Here is a 17024-nt window from a genome sequence, read left to right on the forward strand (position 1 = left end):
CTGTAAAACTAACAAGAAAGTCCAACTGCCAAAATCTGTTTATGTCCACATTAGAAATTATTAATATATATGTAAGTTTCCATTTCACACACCTATATTGAGCTCTTACCCTATGCCAGACATTATGCAGGGTTCGACAGGCTCAAAGACAGCTCTCTTCCTTCAAGGAGCTGGCTGTATAATCAGCAAAGCTGACCGAAGTGCAGATAATCATGAGATAGTGTGGTTTGTTCTCAAAAAGTATGTATAATACACTCTGTGAACACAGAATTTTTTTAAGATTTTATTTATTTATTTATTTGAGATTGAGAGAGAAAGACAGAGAGAGATCATGAGCAGGCGGGAGGACAGAGGGAGAAGCAGACTCCCAGTGAGCAGGGATCCCAATGAGGGACTCGATCCCAGGATCCTGGGATCATGACCTGAGCCAAAGGCAGACGCTTAACCAACTGAGCCACCCAGATGCCCAAACAGACAGTGTGAGGAGAGTGGTAACACATAACTTTCTTTTCACCTTGATCTTTGCACCTCGGTCTAAAGGACCTGTATAAACATGACAGCCCACACGATCATTTTATTATACTATGTGTATGTCTCTATATTCATTATATAGTCTCTCTATATAGTCATTCTCTCTCAAAAATGCCATTTATTTTTTATTTATTTTAAAAAATATATTCATTTATTTTAGAGAGAGAGCATGCAGTGCCAGCTGGGGGAGGGGGAAAGGGAGAGGGAGAGAATCTCAAGCAGACTCCTGGCTGAGTGCAGAGCCCAACACAGGACTCAGTCTCATGACCCTGAGATCATGATCTGAGCCAAAATCAAGAGTCAGACGCTCAACCGACTGAGCCACCCAGGCACCCTACAAAAAAATGCCATTTATTAATCCCCTCGTCTGTGTAGCTCACTGGGCTTTGTACTTAACTCCCCTTCAGCCTGCAAGCACCCTGTGGAGTGCCCACTCCTTCCCCATTGCACAGATGTGGAAGTTGGGAAGTAGAGGCTTAGTACTTTCCATGAGGTTCTTCCCCCAAGAGGTGGCAAAACCGGAATTCAGCCACAGGTCTGTTGAAAAGCCAGTGCCTTCAAACACCACACTCTACTGCCAGTAATTGTTTGAATTCTGGCTTTCCCCCAATTATGACACATTCTTCTATCATCGTTCTTTTGCTGCTGTCAGCTAGAAATAATAGTTAACATTTATGCTCTGATTTTAGAAAGCACTTTTCTACTTCTTTTCATTTGCTCCTCACAACAATTCTGACAGATCAGGAAGTAAATATGACTATCTTTGTTTCAAATGAAGAAACTGGGGTTAATGTTGCAGGTTTTGTCTAATATGACGCAACTAGTAAGTAACAAAATAGAAATTGAAATGTTTCATTTTAGATTCAAAAGCCCACATTTCACATTCTATGCAAAATTTAACTAAATGTGGATCATAGACCATAAAACCTTAAAACTATAAAATTTCTATGTGAAAACAGGAGATTTTATGATCTTGGGTTTGGCAAACATTTCTTAGATAAGACACAAAAAGCACAAACAATAAGAAAATAAATTGATAAACTGGGCTTGATCAAAATTAAAAACAATGTCTTTGAAAGACACTGTTAAGAAAACGAAAGGTTAAGACACAGAACTGGAGAAACCATTTGTAAAAACATATATCTGATGAGACTAGCATCCAGACTATATAAAGACCTGTCACAAATTTGGTAATAAGAAAACAAATGGCCCAATTATTTAAAAATGGACAAAAAATTTGGAAGAGCAATGTACTAGAGGAGAGGTATGAATTTAACCATGGAGATGTAAGAGATCTACAATGAAAACTATAAAACATTGCTGAAAGAAATTAAAGAAGACTTAAATACAGGAAAATGTGCTCATAGATTGGGAGACTTAATTATTGTTCTTTAAGTAAACTCTGTGCCCAATGTGGGGCTTGAACTCATGACCCTGAAATCAAGAGTCCTGTGCTCTACTAACTGAGCCAGCCTTGTCCCCTGGGAGACTTAATTTTAAAATGGCAATATCACCCAAAGTGACAGACTTATTGTAATCACTATTAAATTCCCAATGGCCTTTGCAGAAATGCTGAAATTTGTACAGAGTGGCAAGGGACCCCAAATAGCCAAAACAATCTCAAAAAAAGAACAAAGCTGGAGGACTCACACTTTCTGATTTTCAAACGTACTACAAAGCTACCCTACTCCAAATAATGTGGTAATGGCATAAGAATAGACATACAGATTAATGGACTAGAACCAAGATAAACCCACACTTATTGCCAATTGATTTCTGATAAGGTTCCCAAAAACATTCAGTGGGAAACAAGAGTCTTCAGCACATAGTGCTGGGACAACTGGACATCCACACACAAAAGAATGAAGTTGAAACCTTAAGTCACACCCCACGTAAAAATTTACCCCAAATGGATTAAGAACCTAACTCTGCAAGCTAAAATCATAAAATCTTAGAAGAAAACACAAGGGAGAATCTTCACAACCTTGTATTTCACAGTGGTTTCTTAGATATTACACCGAAAGCATAAACAACAAGAGAAAAAATAAGTAATTAGGACTTCATCAAAATTCACAACTTGGATACATCAAAGGATTATCAAGAAAGTAAAAAGACAGCCCATAGGATAGGAGAAGATATTTGTGAATCACTTATCTAATAAGAGTCTACAATCCAGAATACATAAAGAACTCTTACAACTCAACAGCAAAATATCGAACAATCTAATTTTAAAACGGGTCAAGGACTTGAATAGACATTTCTCCAAAGAAGAGATACGAATGGTCAAGAAACATAGGAAAAGATGCCCAGTGTCCTTAGTCGTTAGGGAAATGCAGATGAAAACCACAATGAGAGACCATCTTATAACCACTAAGATGAATGCAATTAAAAAAAAGAAGAAAGAAAGAAAGAAAAGGAAAAGAACAAATGCTGGTAAGGATGTGGAGAAATTAGGATGTTCCTACCTTGCTGGTGGGCATATAAAATGGTTTGGACGTTGTGGAAAACAGTTTGGCAGTTCCTCAATAAGTTATACAGAGAATTGCAAGATAACCAAAATATCCCCCTCCTATATAACCAAAAGAGTTGAAAATGTTCAAACAAAACTGTGTCCACAAAGGTTCATAGGAGCCCTATTCACAATAACTAAAGGTGGAGATTGGCCAAATGTCCATCATGGACATGAATGGATAAACAAAATATGGTATAGCCATAAGATGGATTATCATTGAAGCATAAAAAATAATGAATTATACCTCAATTTAAAAATCAGTCATTCAGATACTGGCGAGGATGAGGAGAAAGGGGAACACTCCTACCCTGTTGGTGGGAACACAAGCTGGTGCAACCACTCTGGAAAACAGCATGGAGGTTCCTCAGAAAGTTGAAAATAGAGCTACCCTACGACCCAGCAATTGCACTACTGGGTATTTATCCTAAAGATACAAATGTAGTGATCCGAAGGAGCATGTGCACCCAAATGTTTATAGCAGCAATGTCCACAATATCCAAACTATGGAAAGAACCTAGATGTCCATCAACGGATGAATGGATAAAGAAGAGGTGGTATATATATATATATATATATATATATATATATATATATATATATACACAATGGAATACTATGCAGCCATCAAAAGAAATGAAATCTTGCCATTTGCAATGATGTGGATGGAACTAGAGGGTATTATGCTTACTGAAATAAGTCAGTCAGAGAAAAATAATTATCATATGATCTCCCTGATAGGAGGAAGTGGAGATGCAACGTAGGAGGTTTGGGGGTAGGAAAAGAATAAATGAAACAAAATGGGATCAGGAGGGAGACAAACCATAAGAGACTCTTAATCTCACAAAACAAACTGAGGGTTGCTGGGGGTAGGGGGGTAGGGAGAGGGGGGTGGAGTTATGGACATTGAGGAAGGTATGTGCTATGAAGTGTGTAAACCTGGCGATTCACAGACTTGTACCCCTGTGGCTAATAATACATTATATGTTAATAAAAAGTTGAAAATTAAAAAAAATTAGGTCATTAAGGTGGCACCTGGGTAGTCAGCTAAGTGTTGACTCTTGGTTTCAACTCAGGTGATGATCTCGGGGTCCTGGGATTGAACCCCCCATTGGGTCTGACCCTCCTCCTGCTCTCTCACTCTCTAAAATAAATAAATAAATCTTTTAAAAAAATTAATCATTAGGTGGGAAATATGTCTTCAACATATTTCTAATCAGAGGACCCAGGGGAAATTATATAGAAATACACATATTAAACATTTAAAGGACAAAAAAAAAAAAGGCAATGATGTATTGATAAATGCTACAATGTGGATAAACCTTGAAGACAGCGTCCTAGGGGCACCTGGGTGGCTCAGCTGGTTAAGCTTCTGCCTTCGGCTCCGGTCACGATCTCAGGGTCCTGCGATCGAGCCCCCCACTGGGCTCTCTGCTCAGCAGGGAGCTTGCTTCCCCCTTCTCTCTCTCTGCCTGCCTTTCTGCCTACTGATCTCTCTCTTTGTCAAATAAATACATTAAAAAAAAAAAAAAAGAAAGAAAGAAAACATTGTCCTGAGTGAAAGACATCAGATACAAAGGCTACATGATGAATGATTCCACTTACATGAAATTGCTTGGATAGGCCAATCCATAGAGACAGAAACCTGATAAGAGTTTGCCAGTGGCTACTACTAATGTCTTGTGTATTTTACCACACACACACACAAAGAGATTAGGTGGCAAGTAAGCACACACAAAAATGCTGACCATCATTGGTCATTAAGGAAATGTAAAGTAAAACTGAAATGAGATCCTATCTGGAATGGCTCAGATCCCAAACTCTGAAGGTACCAAGTGCTGGTGAGGATGTAAATGGAATCCTCACCTCTCACTGGGAATGCAAAATGGCACCAGCCCCTTTGGAAAACACCTTCACAGTTTCCTATGAAATTAAATACACACTTGCCATCTGACCCGAGGACCCCACTCTTAGGGATTTAGAGGAGAGAAATCAAGGCATACATCCATATAAAAACTTATTTGCAAATGTTCATAGCAACTTTATCAAGAATTGCCCCAAACCTGGAAATAGCCCAAATATTCATCGCCTGGTATGTGGGCAAAAGGTTTTAACTCCATACGTGAAAAGCTAGTTTGTAATAAAATGAAACATCCTGCTATTATTTGCAATACGTGAGTGAATCTCAGAAGCTTTATCCAAATGAAAGGAGCCATACACAAAGGCTAACTATCGTATCATTCTACCTGTATAGCTTCCCGAAACAGGCAAAACTGTAGGGACAGAAAATCCATCAATGGACACCAGGGGCCGTGACTAGGAGAAAGAGATGAACGACAAAAGGGCTGAAGAGAAATTTTGAGGGGGAAACAGAAATGTTCTCTATATCATTGTGGTAGTTGACATGACTGTGTACATTGTTAAAATTTATGGAACAGGACACATAAAGGGTGAATTTCACCATATATAATGTATACCTCAATTAAGCTGACTTTTCAAACCACTCATTTTTTTGTCTTCCATTATCATTTCTCTGAGGAGCACAAGCATTGACTCTTTTAATTTCACGGCAGTGGAAGTGGAAGGGAAGCTGTTTCTGGAGCTGAAGATCAAAATGGCGGCAGTCTTTCCACCAAATCTCACAGCACAAACAGATAGCCCGTAGGTTCATTCAGCACAAATGAGGACCAGAAAGAAATAATGGCCATGCTTCTGGGTCATCAAGAAAAGGAAGGGAACCAGAGTCGGGGGAGGGACGAAGAAGGAATTGAACGGTGGGGAACTGGGCTGCTGTTAAATGGGGGAGAAGTCGTGATTACACCCACTTGAGTAGGATGGATGATTTTAGCATCATGGCTAGACCCACAGATCAAAAGTGGTTTTGGTCCTCTGTATCCTAGGATCCCGAGTAACTGGATCCTTTGAGAGACTGTGGCACAACATTTATATTTAGATGAAAAGAAAAGGATCCCAGTCTTTAGATAGATCACCTTTTGCTTAAAAAATGGTGCCTCCCCCGCTCCCAGCACCCTCCACAGGCTCGCTGACTGCACATATTTGAAGAGTTAGTGCATCAATATACTAAACCTGGCTGAAGGGCAGGACAGTCTCCTATTAAATTAAAAACTGTAAAGGGGACGGTAATACAACCATTGTTTTGTCTGTTATTACTGCAAGAGCACTAGAGAAAACAGTATCTCATTCTTGATTGTGTGCTTATGAACAACTCCTCATCCAAATAGACGACTCCAGTGTTTTCAGGACTCTGAGGAGTAGAATAGATCTGAACAGATTCAATGTAGACCTCAGGAATTGAATATACAATTTCGGCAAAGTACGTCCTTGCCATTCAAGCCCCACTAAAGCTGCTACATGGCTCATATAATTGATTTGCGGCTCCGTCTCCCTGCATCTACCCCTTGGTTTATTAAAATAGAATAGACAAATACCAATAAAGAGAAAAGCTCCACTGAGAATTGACCAAACCACATCACTTTCTTCACACCTAGGGTATTCCAACCAATAGTAATTTTACAGCGGCATTGCACAGTCCCAGACTCAGAGCCCTGCAGCCAGGAGCCCGCCGCACGAGCAGACCTTTCCCTGAAGCACAACAAAGCAATGGGTTCATGAAACCACCATTAAGTATCACTGAACACCGGAGAGACGCATTGGACAGAGGCAGGAGGACATGATGAACCTAACGCCTAAAAACCCATTAGCAATGCACCGGTCTCCGCAGGAAAGCACACAGTTGTTGATATGCTCCTGATGAACACGAAGGACTGAGGCATAGACTGATACAGACGGAAAGCCTCCAACACCAGGGACCACAAAAAGTGAGATTTTTTTTTTTTAAGATTTTATTTATTTATTTGACAGAGAGAGAGATCACAAGTAGGCAGAGAGACAGACAGAGAGAGAGGGAAAAGCAGGCTCTCCACTGAGCAGAGAGCCCAATGTGGGGCTCGATCCCAGGACCCTAGGATCATGACCTGAGCCGATGGCAGAGGCTTAACCCACTGAGCCACCCAGGCGCCCTGAAGTGTGATTTTTTTTTTTTTAAGAAAATATACCTAAAAACAGACTAAGTGGAATCATCAGCCCTCCCATTTATCATTATTATCCCAGTTCTCAGTGTCGTTTCTTTTCAGTAATACACAACGTATGGTTCAGAAATAACCCGTATCATCACGTGTCTTAATCATGCAGGTATATTCCACGTGTGTAGGACCTTGGCTGTGCCACAACATCTGAGCACAGAGAGTTGACTGTTCCATGAGGACATTTTTAAAATATACAGACAGAACTTGGCTAAGTCAGCCGGAAGACTTGGTTTCTTTCCTCCCTGACACCTAGAGCTTTCTAGAATGCATTCTCCGGGTCCCAGGAAAGGAAAGTATTTAAAGGAATATTTAGACTTTATGTCTGTGCGGGCTCACTGCCACTTTGACAAGAACTGGAAGCATCGTGGACTGTGTCTAAAGAAAATTAAAGAAACTAAAAACTAAAGAAAATTATTATCACAGAGGGGGAAAAAATGTACCGCCACGTTTAAAGGCCATTTGAACACAGAATTTAAAACTTTGAAAAGTTTGAATTAGTTTTCAGTGGACCCACGTGCACACATCCTTTCAGCAAATATTCATTCGACACCAGCCACGTAACATGGAGAAGGAGATGCAGGGAAGATGAAAATGAAAAAAAAAAAAAAATCCTCAACAAAACAACTCTCACCGCTCACTGTTTCTGAGGACTTCCAAGGCCTTTAAATAATAAGTATTTCTTATTCAAATTGCAGTTTGGTGAGTTAAGTGTGGAGGAAGCAGCAACATTTTACGGCATTTTCATTAGTGCCCAAAGGGACTTTTAAAGAAATAAAAGAGAGAGAAACATTACATTTTGCATTTGACCCATAGAATTTTTTCTTAGGGAAAAAACTGCTGAAGGGTTGATAATATTTTTCACCACTGACCCATGAGTGAGGTCTCATCCTTTCAGAGTGCCTGGGCTTGATCCCTGTCTATAAAGATGTAAACAGACATTTCCACTAACATACGCACAAGTCGTAGTCTCTCCTTCGTTTGTTTACCTTTCTGCCTGTTTTTGTAAACAGGCATATGATACATGCTTCAACCCAGGGCCTTGGGAACATGGTAGGAATGGGGAAATGTATACACAGAATCAACACAGGCCACATTTTCTCTCCAGCCTCATACAGTGTGAAGGTTGGTATTTATTCTGCATTTGATGAAGCCTTTTCCCCCAACCCCAATTTTTCTCTAAAGCCTTAAGTTTACTACCTGAGTACTTAGTCACAGGTGAACGGATGAAGGATGAGTTATCCCAGATTCCAGTCCTAGCTAGATGAATATGTGGATAGACGAGGATTGCACAAGTTTCTGGGAAATGAGTAGTATACAAGATTTTATTCCATTTTTAAAAGTTACTCATCCACTCACCGAGTCCAGACCAAGGTTATGCGGTGTTACCTGAGATTACTGGTGGTTTCTCCAAGCTGACCTCGGCTCCCCCAGGCCCTCACCCCCTTTATGGAAAACATTCCTCAAGCTGAGTAGCTCTGTTCTCTGAGCACATCAAGTGCCTCACCCCACAGCCGTGGTTCCAAGCGTTTTTATTTCATCCCTCTGAAGGTTTTGGGAACCAGTATAATATTGCTATCTTTGCATTCTTCCATTAAGACTTTAAAAAGCAAAAAAAAAAAAAAAAAAAAGACTTTAAAAAGCAAAAAACAAACAAACAAACAAACAAAAAAAACACAAAAAAACCCACAGCCACAGGAATGTAATGGAAAGAATAACCAAAAAAAAAAAAAAAAAAAAAAGAAGAAGAAGAAGAAAGAAATAGTAAAGATATAACCTCATAACCAATTTATAAATGGAATACATTTCGCTCCATGAAAAAGCTCATAATTCTTATTTTTTCTCTTCTTGCCATAGACTGACTTGTGGGAACCACTACCTTTGAGCTTTGCACCAGGGCCATAAAAGAATGTGTTAACCAAATATTCAATTTCTGCTGTTTACGTTCCATGGCATGGGTTCAAGTTCGTCCTGGCTGCAGAGTCGAGGAAGTGAGGAAAATCGAGCCCGTGCCGTCTCGGTCCTCCGCCTAGTGCATACTGCCAGTGTGGGCCCTACCTCTGAAGGGCAGTTACTCAGGGTTTGCCCCAGTCCTCAGTGTGCGACTAGGAGTCAGTAAACCCTCCCTGCACACCAGGAACCATGGGAGGCAAGAGCTATTTCTCCAACCCTGGAATTGTTAGAAATCACTTTAAAACATTCAGTGTGATTATCAGAAGCACAAGGGAGGGCTCAGACATCTCCATTTGTGCAGACGCAGACGTACCCAAGTCCAATTAACGTGACCCTCAGGAATGTAAGGCAACGTAAGAAAGCCAAAAAATTACTCAATCTTTTATAGCACCTTGGTGTTTTGGTTTTTTTATTTTAATATGAATTATTTCAAATGCAGTTGAAAACTAGGAAATCAGTGTCCTGGGGAATAGTATTGGACATGTTTATGTTTTCAAGCGATCCGGGTGAATTTCCTCACAAGCAGAGAGGAAGCCTTAGCAAATAGGGAGGTCTGGAGAAAAACGCCTGAAACCTCCAGAGGTGCCTTCCTCTAGGGCAAACTGTGCTTGTCACAGTGGCCTTAATAACTGCTGGGTTTTCCACCATTGTAAGGGCTTCAGCAAACCTGTTGCTGCCACTGAAGATCATAAAGACCTTCCCCCTCAGTGAAACAAGGAAGAAGGCTACATACTGGATATTTTAAATAATTTAAAATTAGATCAAAATGGTGTCTTTCCGGGGTGCCTGGGTGGCTTAGTCGGTTGGGTGGCTGCCTTCGGCTCAGGTCGTGATCTCAGGGTCCTGGGATCGAGCCCTGCATCAGGCTCCCTGCTCAGCAGGAAACCTGTATCTACCTCTCCCTTCTCTCTCTCTCTCTCTCCCTCTCAAAATAAAATCTTAAAAAAAAAAAAAAAAGTTTTTTAGGAGCAACTGCCACCCAGGACCTATATCTTGGAGGAGGAAGCGTGAGCCCCAGACTTCAGGGTACAGAGATGTCCCTAGATGCAGAGGCTGGGAGAACGTCCCCTGTGCTGGTCACTTCACTGTGATGCGCACTGTTAGCGCTCCAGTCTGAGGTCGGTAGGTTTCGAACCGTCTGCTCCAACCCTACTTTTCCCACGAGCCCTGATAGTTACGATGCGCAGTTTTGCAGTCCTGTGGGAGGAACCAAAGCACCTGTCTTATTTTCACACGGCAGTCAAAGCCCCAGTGTGACCCACAGAGGGACAGGGATGTGGAAGGACTTTAGGAATTCAGGGCTGGGGGTGGTTATTAGAAGGTTCTTAGAAGAAACAAGAAGCAGGCGTCCGGCATCATCTAGAGGAAATCGCTCCTGATGGGCTCCTAATTCTTGGCTCTGAAACATGTCTGGTCTGGACAAAGGCAATGCTTCAGACTATCCTGGCTTCATGAGAAAAGAGAAAAAAACAAACAGTGAAGAACATTTAATTCGCTTATTTGTGATTACGTGGTTGCTCTGTAGGCTTTGAAGCCAGGATGGCTTTATAGGATCCCTCTCAAGTGCCAACCCCAGCTGATCTGCCTGAAGTCATTGGGTAAGAAGGATGCTGCGGCCACGTCTGGGCTCGGTGGGTAAGACTGCCACCATCGATCAGTGACGCCTGTCAGGACACGAGCCACAGGGGTCACCGCGATTGCAGAAAGTGAGGAGATGAATGGACTAGGAAGGCAACCCCACGGGGTCCTGGAATCCGTACGTTTATACTTTGAAAAGGAACACATCGATCCTCAGATAGCCAGTCTGTCTCTGTCGGTTCCCCTGAGGCTGGTCCTTCGGGTAAACTGAGAATGTGGAGGGTTTCAACTAGAAGCGCTGAAGACAGTCGCATTGGGACCCTGGGACTCTGTGAGCAGAAAAGGCCCTGCTTCAAGGATCCTGCCGCTCATTACCTTTGGACTTGTAATGCATTTACTCAGGTTAAGTACTTGCATGCTTCTCCCATTCCCCCATTTTTTAAAAAATTAGTTTCAGGGGTAGAATTTAGTGATTCATCAGTTGCATACAACACCCAGGGCTCATTCCATTAAGTGCCCTCCTTAATGCCCATCACTTGACACCTTACCCCATTTTATGTTTCCATTTTTCATTGCTTGTGAGACGCCATGGTGTCGGTATACACCAGGACACCAGCAGGAGGTTGTTTTCACACATGTGAACTTGACTGTTTGGGGTGGTTTAACAGTGGGACCGCCAAGGCAACCCCTTGATATTTTAATTAACAAATTATTTGAGGACCATTCGAGAAAAGGGTATGAGTCCTGGTCGCTGTCTGGAAACTTTTCCTTCCCACCACAGAGAAAGTACATGACCAGAACTTGCAAGACGGTTATCAGTGGCTCAGAGAAAAAGCCAGAAAGTACAATTCAGGGGAGCACTCATGTAAGAAATGCTCTAGGAGGCACAGAGGACAGACTGTGACGTGGGGAAGAGCATGGATGTGGACAAGTCTGAGTTCGAGTGGAGAAGTCATGCTCTATGTGTGAAGACTGTTTTGGAAAGGCTTAACCATATTCCTCTTGTATGTCCTTTCTAGTTTTGCAGAAGAACTACTTGTAGATAAGTACAAGGGAACTATTCTAGTAAATATAAAGCTTTGCGTCACGCTGCCGCCATTTTTCTTCCTCATCGGCGCCCAAAATATTGGTGCCTCTTCCGGTTGACTGTGCCTTAGATCCAGTGAAATGCGGCATAATTTACATCCGTGACAAGTGAGGAAATGCAGTAGCAAGGGGCTAATTGTTGAAATATTGTCCATATCTTCTTAACTGGGTTGGTTGCGCATCTAGGACTAGAATGGGTGAGACCTCTGTTCTTGCCACACCACGTGGATGTCACTTAGTGTCGTATTTCAGAAAGGCTGGTTTTGAGGAACCCAGTCATGGGCTGTGGACAGCCAACTAGAATGGATCAACCCAAAGTAGAGCCATGTTTGAGGCCACACAGCAAGATTGTTCTGTTTGGGTAGATGCCTGACAGTCTGAGCTGTCAGCTTAGGTATGGAAAGAAGAATGCACATCGCCAAGTGTGTCACTGGATTATTTCTTGCTAATTATCACCTTCACTTCGTTGATAATCCCCACTTTTAAGTCGCTGTTAGCCTTCTGGTCTGCTCCTCTCTCTTGTCATCTTTAATTTCATTCTTACACCGAAGGGATTTCTTGGGTGTGTTTTTACTGCTAATAATCACAATACGAAGAAATCGTTAGGTTAAACCATATGGAGACAGACAATATTTAACGTTGCTGACCTAGAGAATCAGCGGCTTTGTGTGGTTCCACATCATACATGGCACACGAGATGTTCACGTGAAACAGTTCACAGTCCGAGATGAGAGGACCGCCCTGTATGCGTCACTATTGAGAGCATTCGAATTACAGTCTCTCTTCCATTTGAGCTTCTGCCCCCTTAGTGGGAGCCTCTAGACAACACTTTCCATGTAGACGGTTCCCTGTGAAGACTTTCATTTGATCAATGGTGTGTACAATACTGTCTTTTCTTTTTTAACTCCATAAACATCCACTGCACATGTCATAGAGGCTGGGCGCCCTCCCCAGCCTTGGACACAAGGATTGGTGCAGCCCAGCCCCTGCTCTTTGAAGCACGTAGTCTAGGAAGGGAGACAAATCTGGACATAAAGACAGTGCAAAATAACAAGTAACGTCATAAAATAACACGTTGTAAAGGCTCTTAACCCAGCAGAGCAAGAAGACCTCAGCACAGGTGACTTTGGGGCTCTTCTAGAAGGGCGAACCATTTCCTCAGCAGCAAAGAGGGGGAGTGGTACAACATCACCCCGCAGGACGGCTGGTGCAAAGTCACAGAAACAGGACAAAGAAGGGTGTGTGTGAAGCAGCTCAGTGTGAACGTAGACAGGATATGTGGCGAAGGTGAGCAGAAGGACGGGACAGCAGGCTTGTGTAAGACTTGGTCATGGAGGTCGTCCGTGTGGAGGGAGGAGTTTTCATCCTGCAGGTGGGGAGAAGACACAAAACACATTGAGGTGGGATGAAACAGCCTGGAAATAAAATCGCTTTTTCTGCTTCGATGTATATGTCCGGTCCGCTCATCACCTAAGCGGAGAGAAACATTGCCTTAGCGACCCCAGAGTATCAGTGTCGGTGGCGAGAGGTTTTTCTGACCAGCCTTGGTCATGGGGGCCGAGGCCATCTGGATTTCCCAAGGGGGCTCAGCTCTGACGGCTCTCCCCACACAGTCGTTGCGGTCTGGTCCCTCACTGCGGCGGGAGGCAGAGCCAGAGGCTGCGTTGCTGCGAGAGACTATGGCTTTGGCCCTCGTGGGCTCCCCGCGCTGCGTCGCTCTCTCCTTCCCTCAGGGGAAGCAGCTTGCCAACACACACTTTGCGTTTCAATGTTTCCTCCTTGGGTCGTTGCAGAAGGGGCGATTCTACCTGAATGCAGTGAGATTGATTTCCTCCCCAAACTGCAGGCTGGCCAATCAGCAGCCGGGTCTTCCAGCCACGTGACCTGGCATCTGACATTTACCGCTGGTGGAATGGAATCCGCGGCACTGATACGCTGTGCGCTCAGCCTGGGCAGGGCTTTCTCCCTTGGCTCCCTCCCGCTTAATACTGGTTAATGTGCAGTAGTGCTGGTTATCTGTACAGGGACGTCAACTGGAATGTATCAAAGCTTAACCACAAATGGAGATTTATGTGTGTGTGTGTGTGTAAATTATATATAGACAAACACATATGTACGTATATAGGAATACTGTGAATGAGTTATCCCATTTATGTGATTTTCTAGATGCATTAAGCTAAGAGACCATCAAACATTTTTGCTTTGTTTTAAAAATTATACACATATGTGCACGTGCATTACTTTGTATGATACTTATGTGCATACATGTATAGGTGTATGAATGAGTTACCCTGTTTATATGAATTTTCCAGATGCGTAAAACTATAGTGACTATCAAACATTTTTGTTTGTTTTATTTAAATCAAGTCTTCACGGAAATGTTTCTGAACGTGTCGCAAGGGTGAGTTCTGGAGTCCACTTGCTCTGTTCGAATCTCTGTTTCTTCACCTCATCTATCTCTGTCCTCAGGCAGGCGAAAATCTCTGAGTCTCTTCTCCTCTATAAAATGGGAACAGTAGTAACTGACAGCGAGGCTGTGTTTATTAAATGGGCAAAAGTGTAAAGCGTTGGCATGTGGCACACTTTCAAGAAATGCTAACAAGGAATACTTTATGCGTATTAGAACTTGTTCATGAATATTGGGGCCATCATCAGGAGCGCTGGCGATTGCAGGAAAACAAAGCCAACACCCTCATGGCCTAATAGGAGTCAGAACATTATTTGCCCCTCTATTCAGTGGCCCCAGACTGCCAAACTTCTTCCCAGTCTTATCTGGTTTTTGAATGTTTATATGGCATCCCTTTTTTTCAGATTATCAGCTATCGCACTCTGAAATCATCCATATGTTTAAGTACCTAACAGTCTTCTTCTTCCCGTAGTGTTTCACTGGCAAATCAAATAATCCAAAGTAGGAATTTAGACGCACCTATGTGGCTGAGTTAGTTAAGTATCAACTCTTGATTTCAGCTCTGGTCATGATCTCAGGGTCATGAGGTCGAGCCCTGTATCAGGGTCCATGCTGAGCATGGAGCCTGCTTGTCCCTCTCCCCCCTCCTCTGCTCCTCCCCCTGCTTGCACAAGTGCTCTCTCAGTCTCTTTCTCTCAGATAAATAAGTAAATAAAATCTTTACAAAATTAAAATAAAACAAAGTAGGAATTGAAAGGCTCTGACAGAACACTGAAGTCTATGTTTCAGTATCTACACTCTGTGCTGTCTGTTTTAGCCACTCAAAGGTCTTTTCAGCCGATTTCAAGATTATTAGCTATGGAAAGACGAATGCTTCATGAGCTCACTTCTATGCAGAATCTAAACTAGTCAGACTCATAGAAGCAGAGGGTAGAACAGTGAAGGCCAGGAGCCGGTGGGAGGGGGGAATGAGATGCTCGTCCAAATCACCCATTACACAGCGTGAGTCCGTTCTGGGGATCTAATATGCAGCAACAAGACTTAGTTACCAATACTGTACTGTGTACCTGAAATTCACTAAGATAATAGATCCTAAAGTGATTCACCAGAAAGAAGGGAGGAAGGAAGGAAGGATAAATGGTAACTATGTGAGCTGAAGGATATATTAGCTTGATTCTGAATGATTTTACAATGTATACATATGTATATCAAAACATCAAGTTGTACACATTAAATATATACAATTTTTATTTGTCAATTTTACTTCAATAAAGCTGGGGAAAAATCAAATTGCAATTGAACATAATAAAATGAGGGCATAATTCACTTCAAGTGAAGTGACCCATCCCCTCCCCTTTGAAGGCTTCTCTATCCATAGATAGATGTCCCAGGCATTCCCATGCATCCTCTTACTCACCCTGTCTTAACCCTTAGATGCTGTCCGATGCCTGAACTCTGGGCTGAACTGGAAACTCCCTAAGGACACCGTCCTCTCTTTTTGGTTTCCCTTGTCTGGCATGTTGCAGGGACTCTATCATTAGTAAATGATTTCATGAATATCATTTCCCCCTTATTAAAAAAAAAAAAAACTGTGGATCAGTGGGTTGGGCTGCTGCCTTCGGTTCGGGTCATGGTCTCGGGGTCCTGGGATCGAGTCCCGCGTCGGGCTCTCTGCTCAGCAGGGAGCCTGCTTCCCTCTCTCTCTCTCTGCCTGCTTCTCTGTCTACTTGTGATCTCTCTCTGTCAAATAAATAAATAAAATCTTAAAAAAAAAACAAAAAAAACACTGTACTTCCAACTAATTGAGCCTCTCATGACCTACTAATTTTCCTGTTCAACACACTTCTGATAAGTTAGTCAACTAAGTGAAAATGTCAATGTTTGAGAAAGTCAGCATGAATCCTTGGGTGAGGGGAGGGGCTTAGGGGGTCTCAGTTTGTGAGATATGGTGATTTCCCCAGGTGGTTGCTGACATCACAGCACGAGCGGGCAGAGAACATCAACCATAATCTTTTTGTGCTGTTGTTGTTGTTGTTGTTGTTTTTAACCTCTTCAGGTTACAAACGCTGCTGCCAACTCCCATGGCCAGTTGACTCTTCATCTCAAACCTTTCCTTGTGTGTGGAGGGGATGCATTCACCCAGTCCAACTTCGATGGCTGCGTCACTTCTGCCCGGTGTGTTTTAGAAGCTTTAAAGAACCACATTTAGTACCGGTATCTTTGTCCTCTACATGAGCTTCGGGTTTTTGTCTTCACAAGTTTCTGTTATCGATCATTTTGGTTTCTATTTTGTTGAGAGAAATTACTGGAAAATTTTTCATATGGAGTATTAAATTGATTTTATGATTTTGACAGTTACAACCCACGCTAGAATGAAAATTCCTTGTACCGTGCACCTTTCACAGTGTTTCTGAATTGCCATGACTCCCCCTTGTTAGAGGAAAACAGTGGTTAAGAACAACAAATGACCCTCCTAAAGAAGTAGGTCCAATCAAAGTAATAGTTCATGTTCCAAAACCTTTGTTCTTTTGAAAATTTCCATTCTAAATAAAGAATAATTATCATCCAATCCTCGTTTTTAATCTTCAAGTTGGTCACAAGATTTTCCCAAACTGTGGGTAACAGAGAGTAATTTCTGTCTCTCTCTGGTTATTAAATGATCCTGAATCATAGGTCATAGATGTCATTGTTTCTGGGACTGTGGTTTGGAGGACAATTCACTGACCAAGAAACTCCTCTTCACGTTTTCACATAATAACCAGATGCAACTTGACTCTCCAAGTCGTGTCATAGTTTTTAACCTTAAAAAAAAATTCAGCCCTAACATGAAAGGTAAAAATTAAATAGAAGCTGAGAG

General features: G+C 42.2%; 1 protein-coding gene across 1 annotated transcript in view; it reads left to right on the forward strand.

Annotated features, from left to right (window-relative positions):
• Positions 1-16736, forward strand: part of RNLS (renalase, FAD dependent amine oxidase) — a 250114-nt gene extending 233378 nt beyond the window's left edge. The window contains exon 7 of the mRNA XM_046027156.1: positions 16224-16736. Coding sequence (XP_045883112.1) covers positions 16224-16376 — 153 coding nt within the window. The 3' untranslated portion in view covers positions 16377-16736. The remainder of the gene's footprint in view (positions 1-16223) is intronic.
• The last annotated feature ends 288 nt before the right edge of the window (positions 16737-17024 follow it).

This window comes from Meles meles, chromosome 13, assembly GCF_922984935.1.
Source record: "Meles meles chromosome 13, mMelMel3.1 paternal haplotype, whole genome shotgun sequence".
NCBI lineage: Eukaryota > Metazoa > Chordata > Mammalia > Carnivora > Mustelidae > Meles > Meles meles.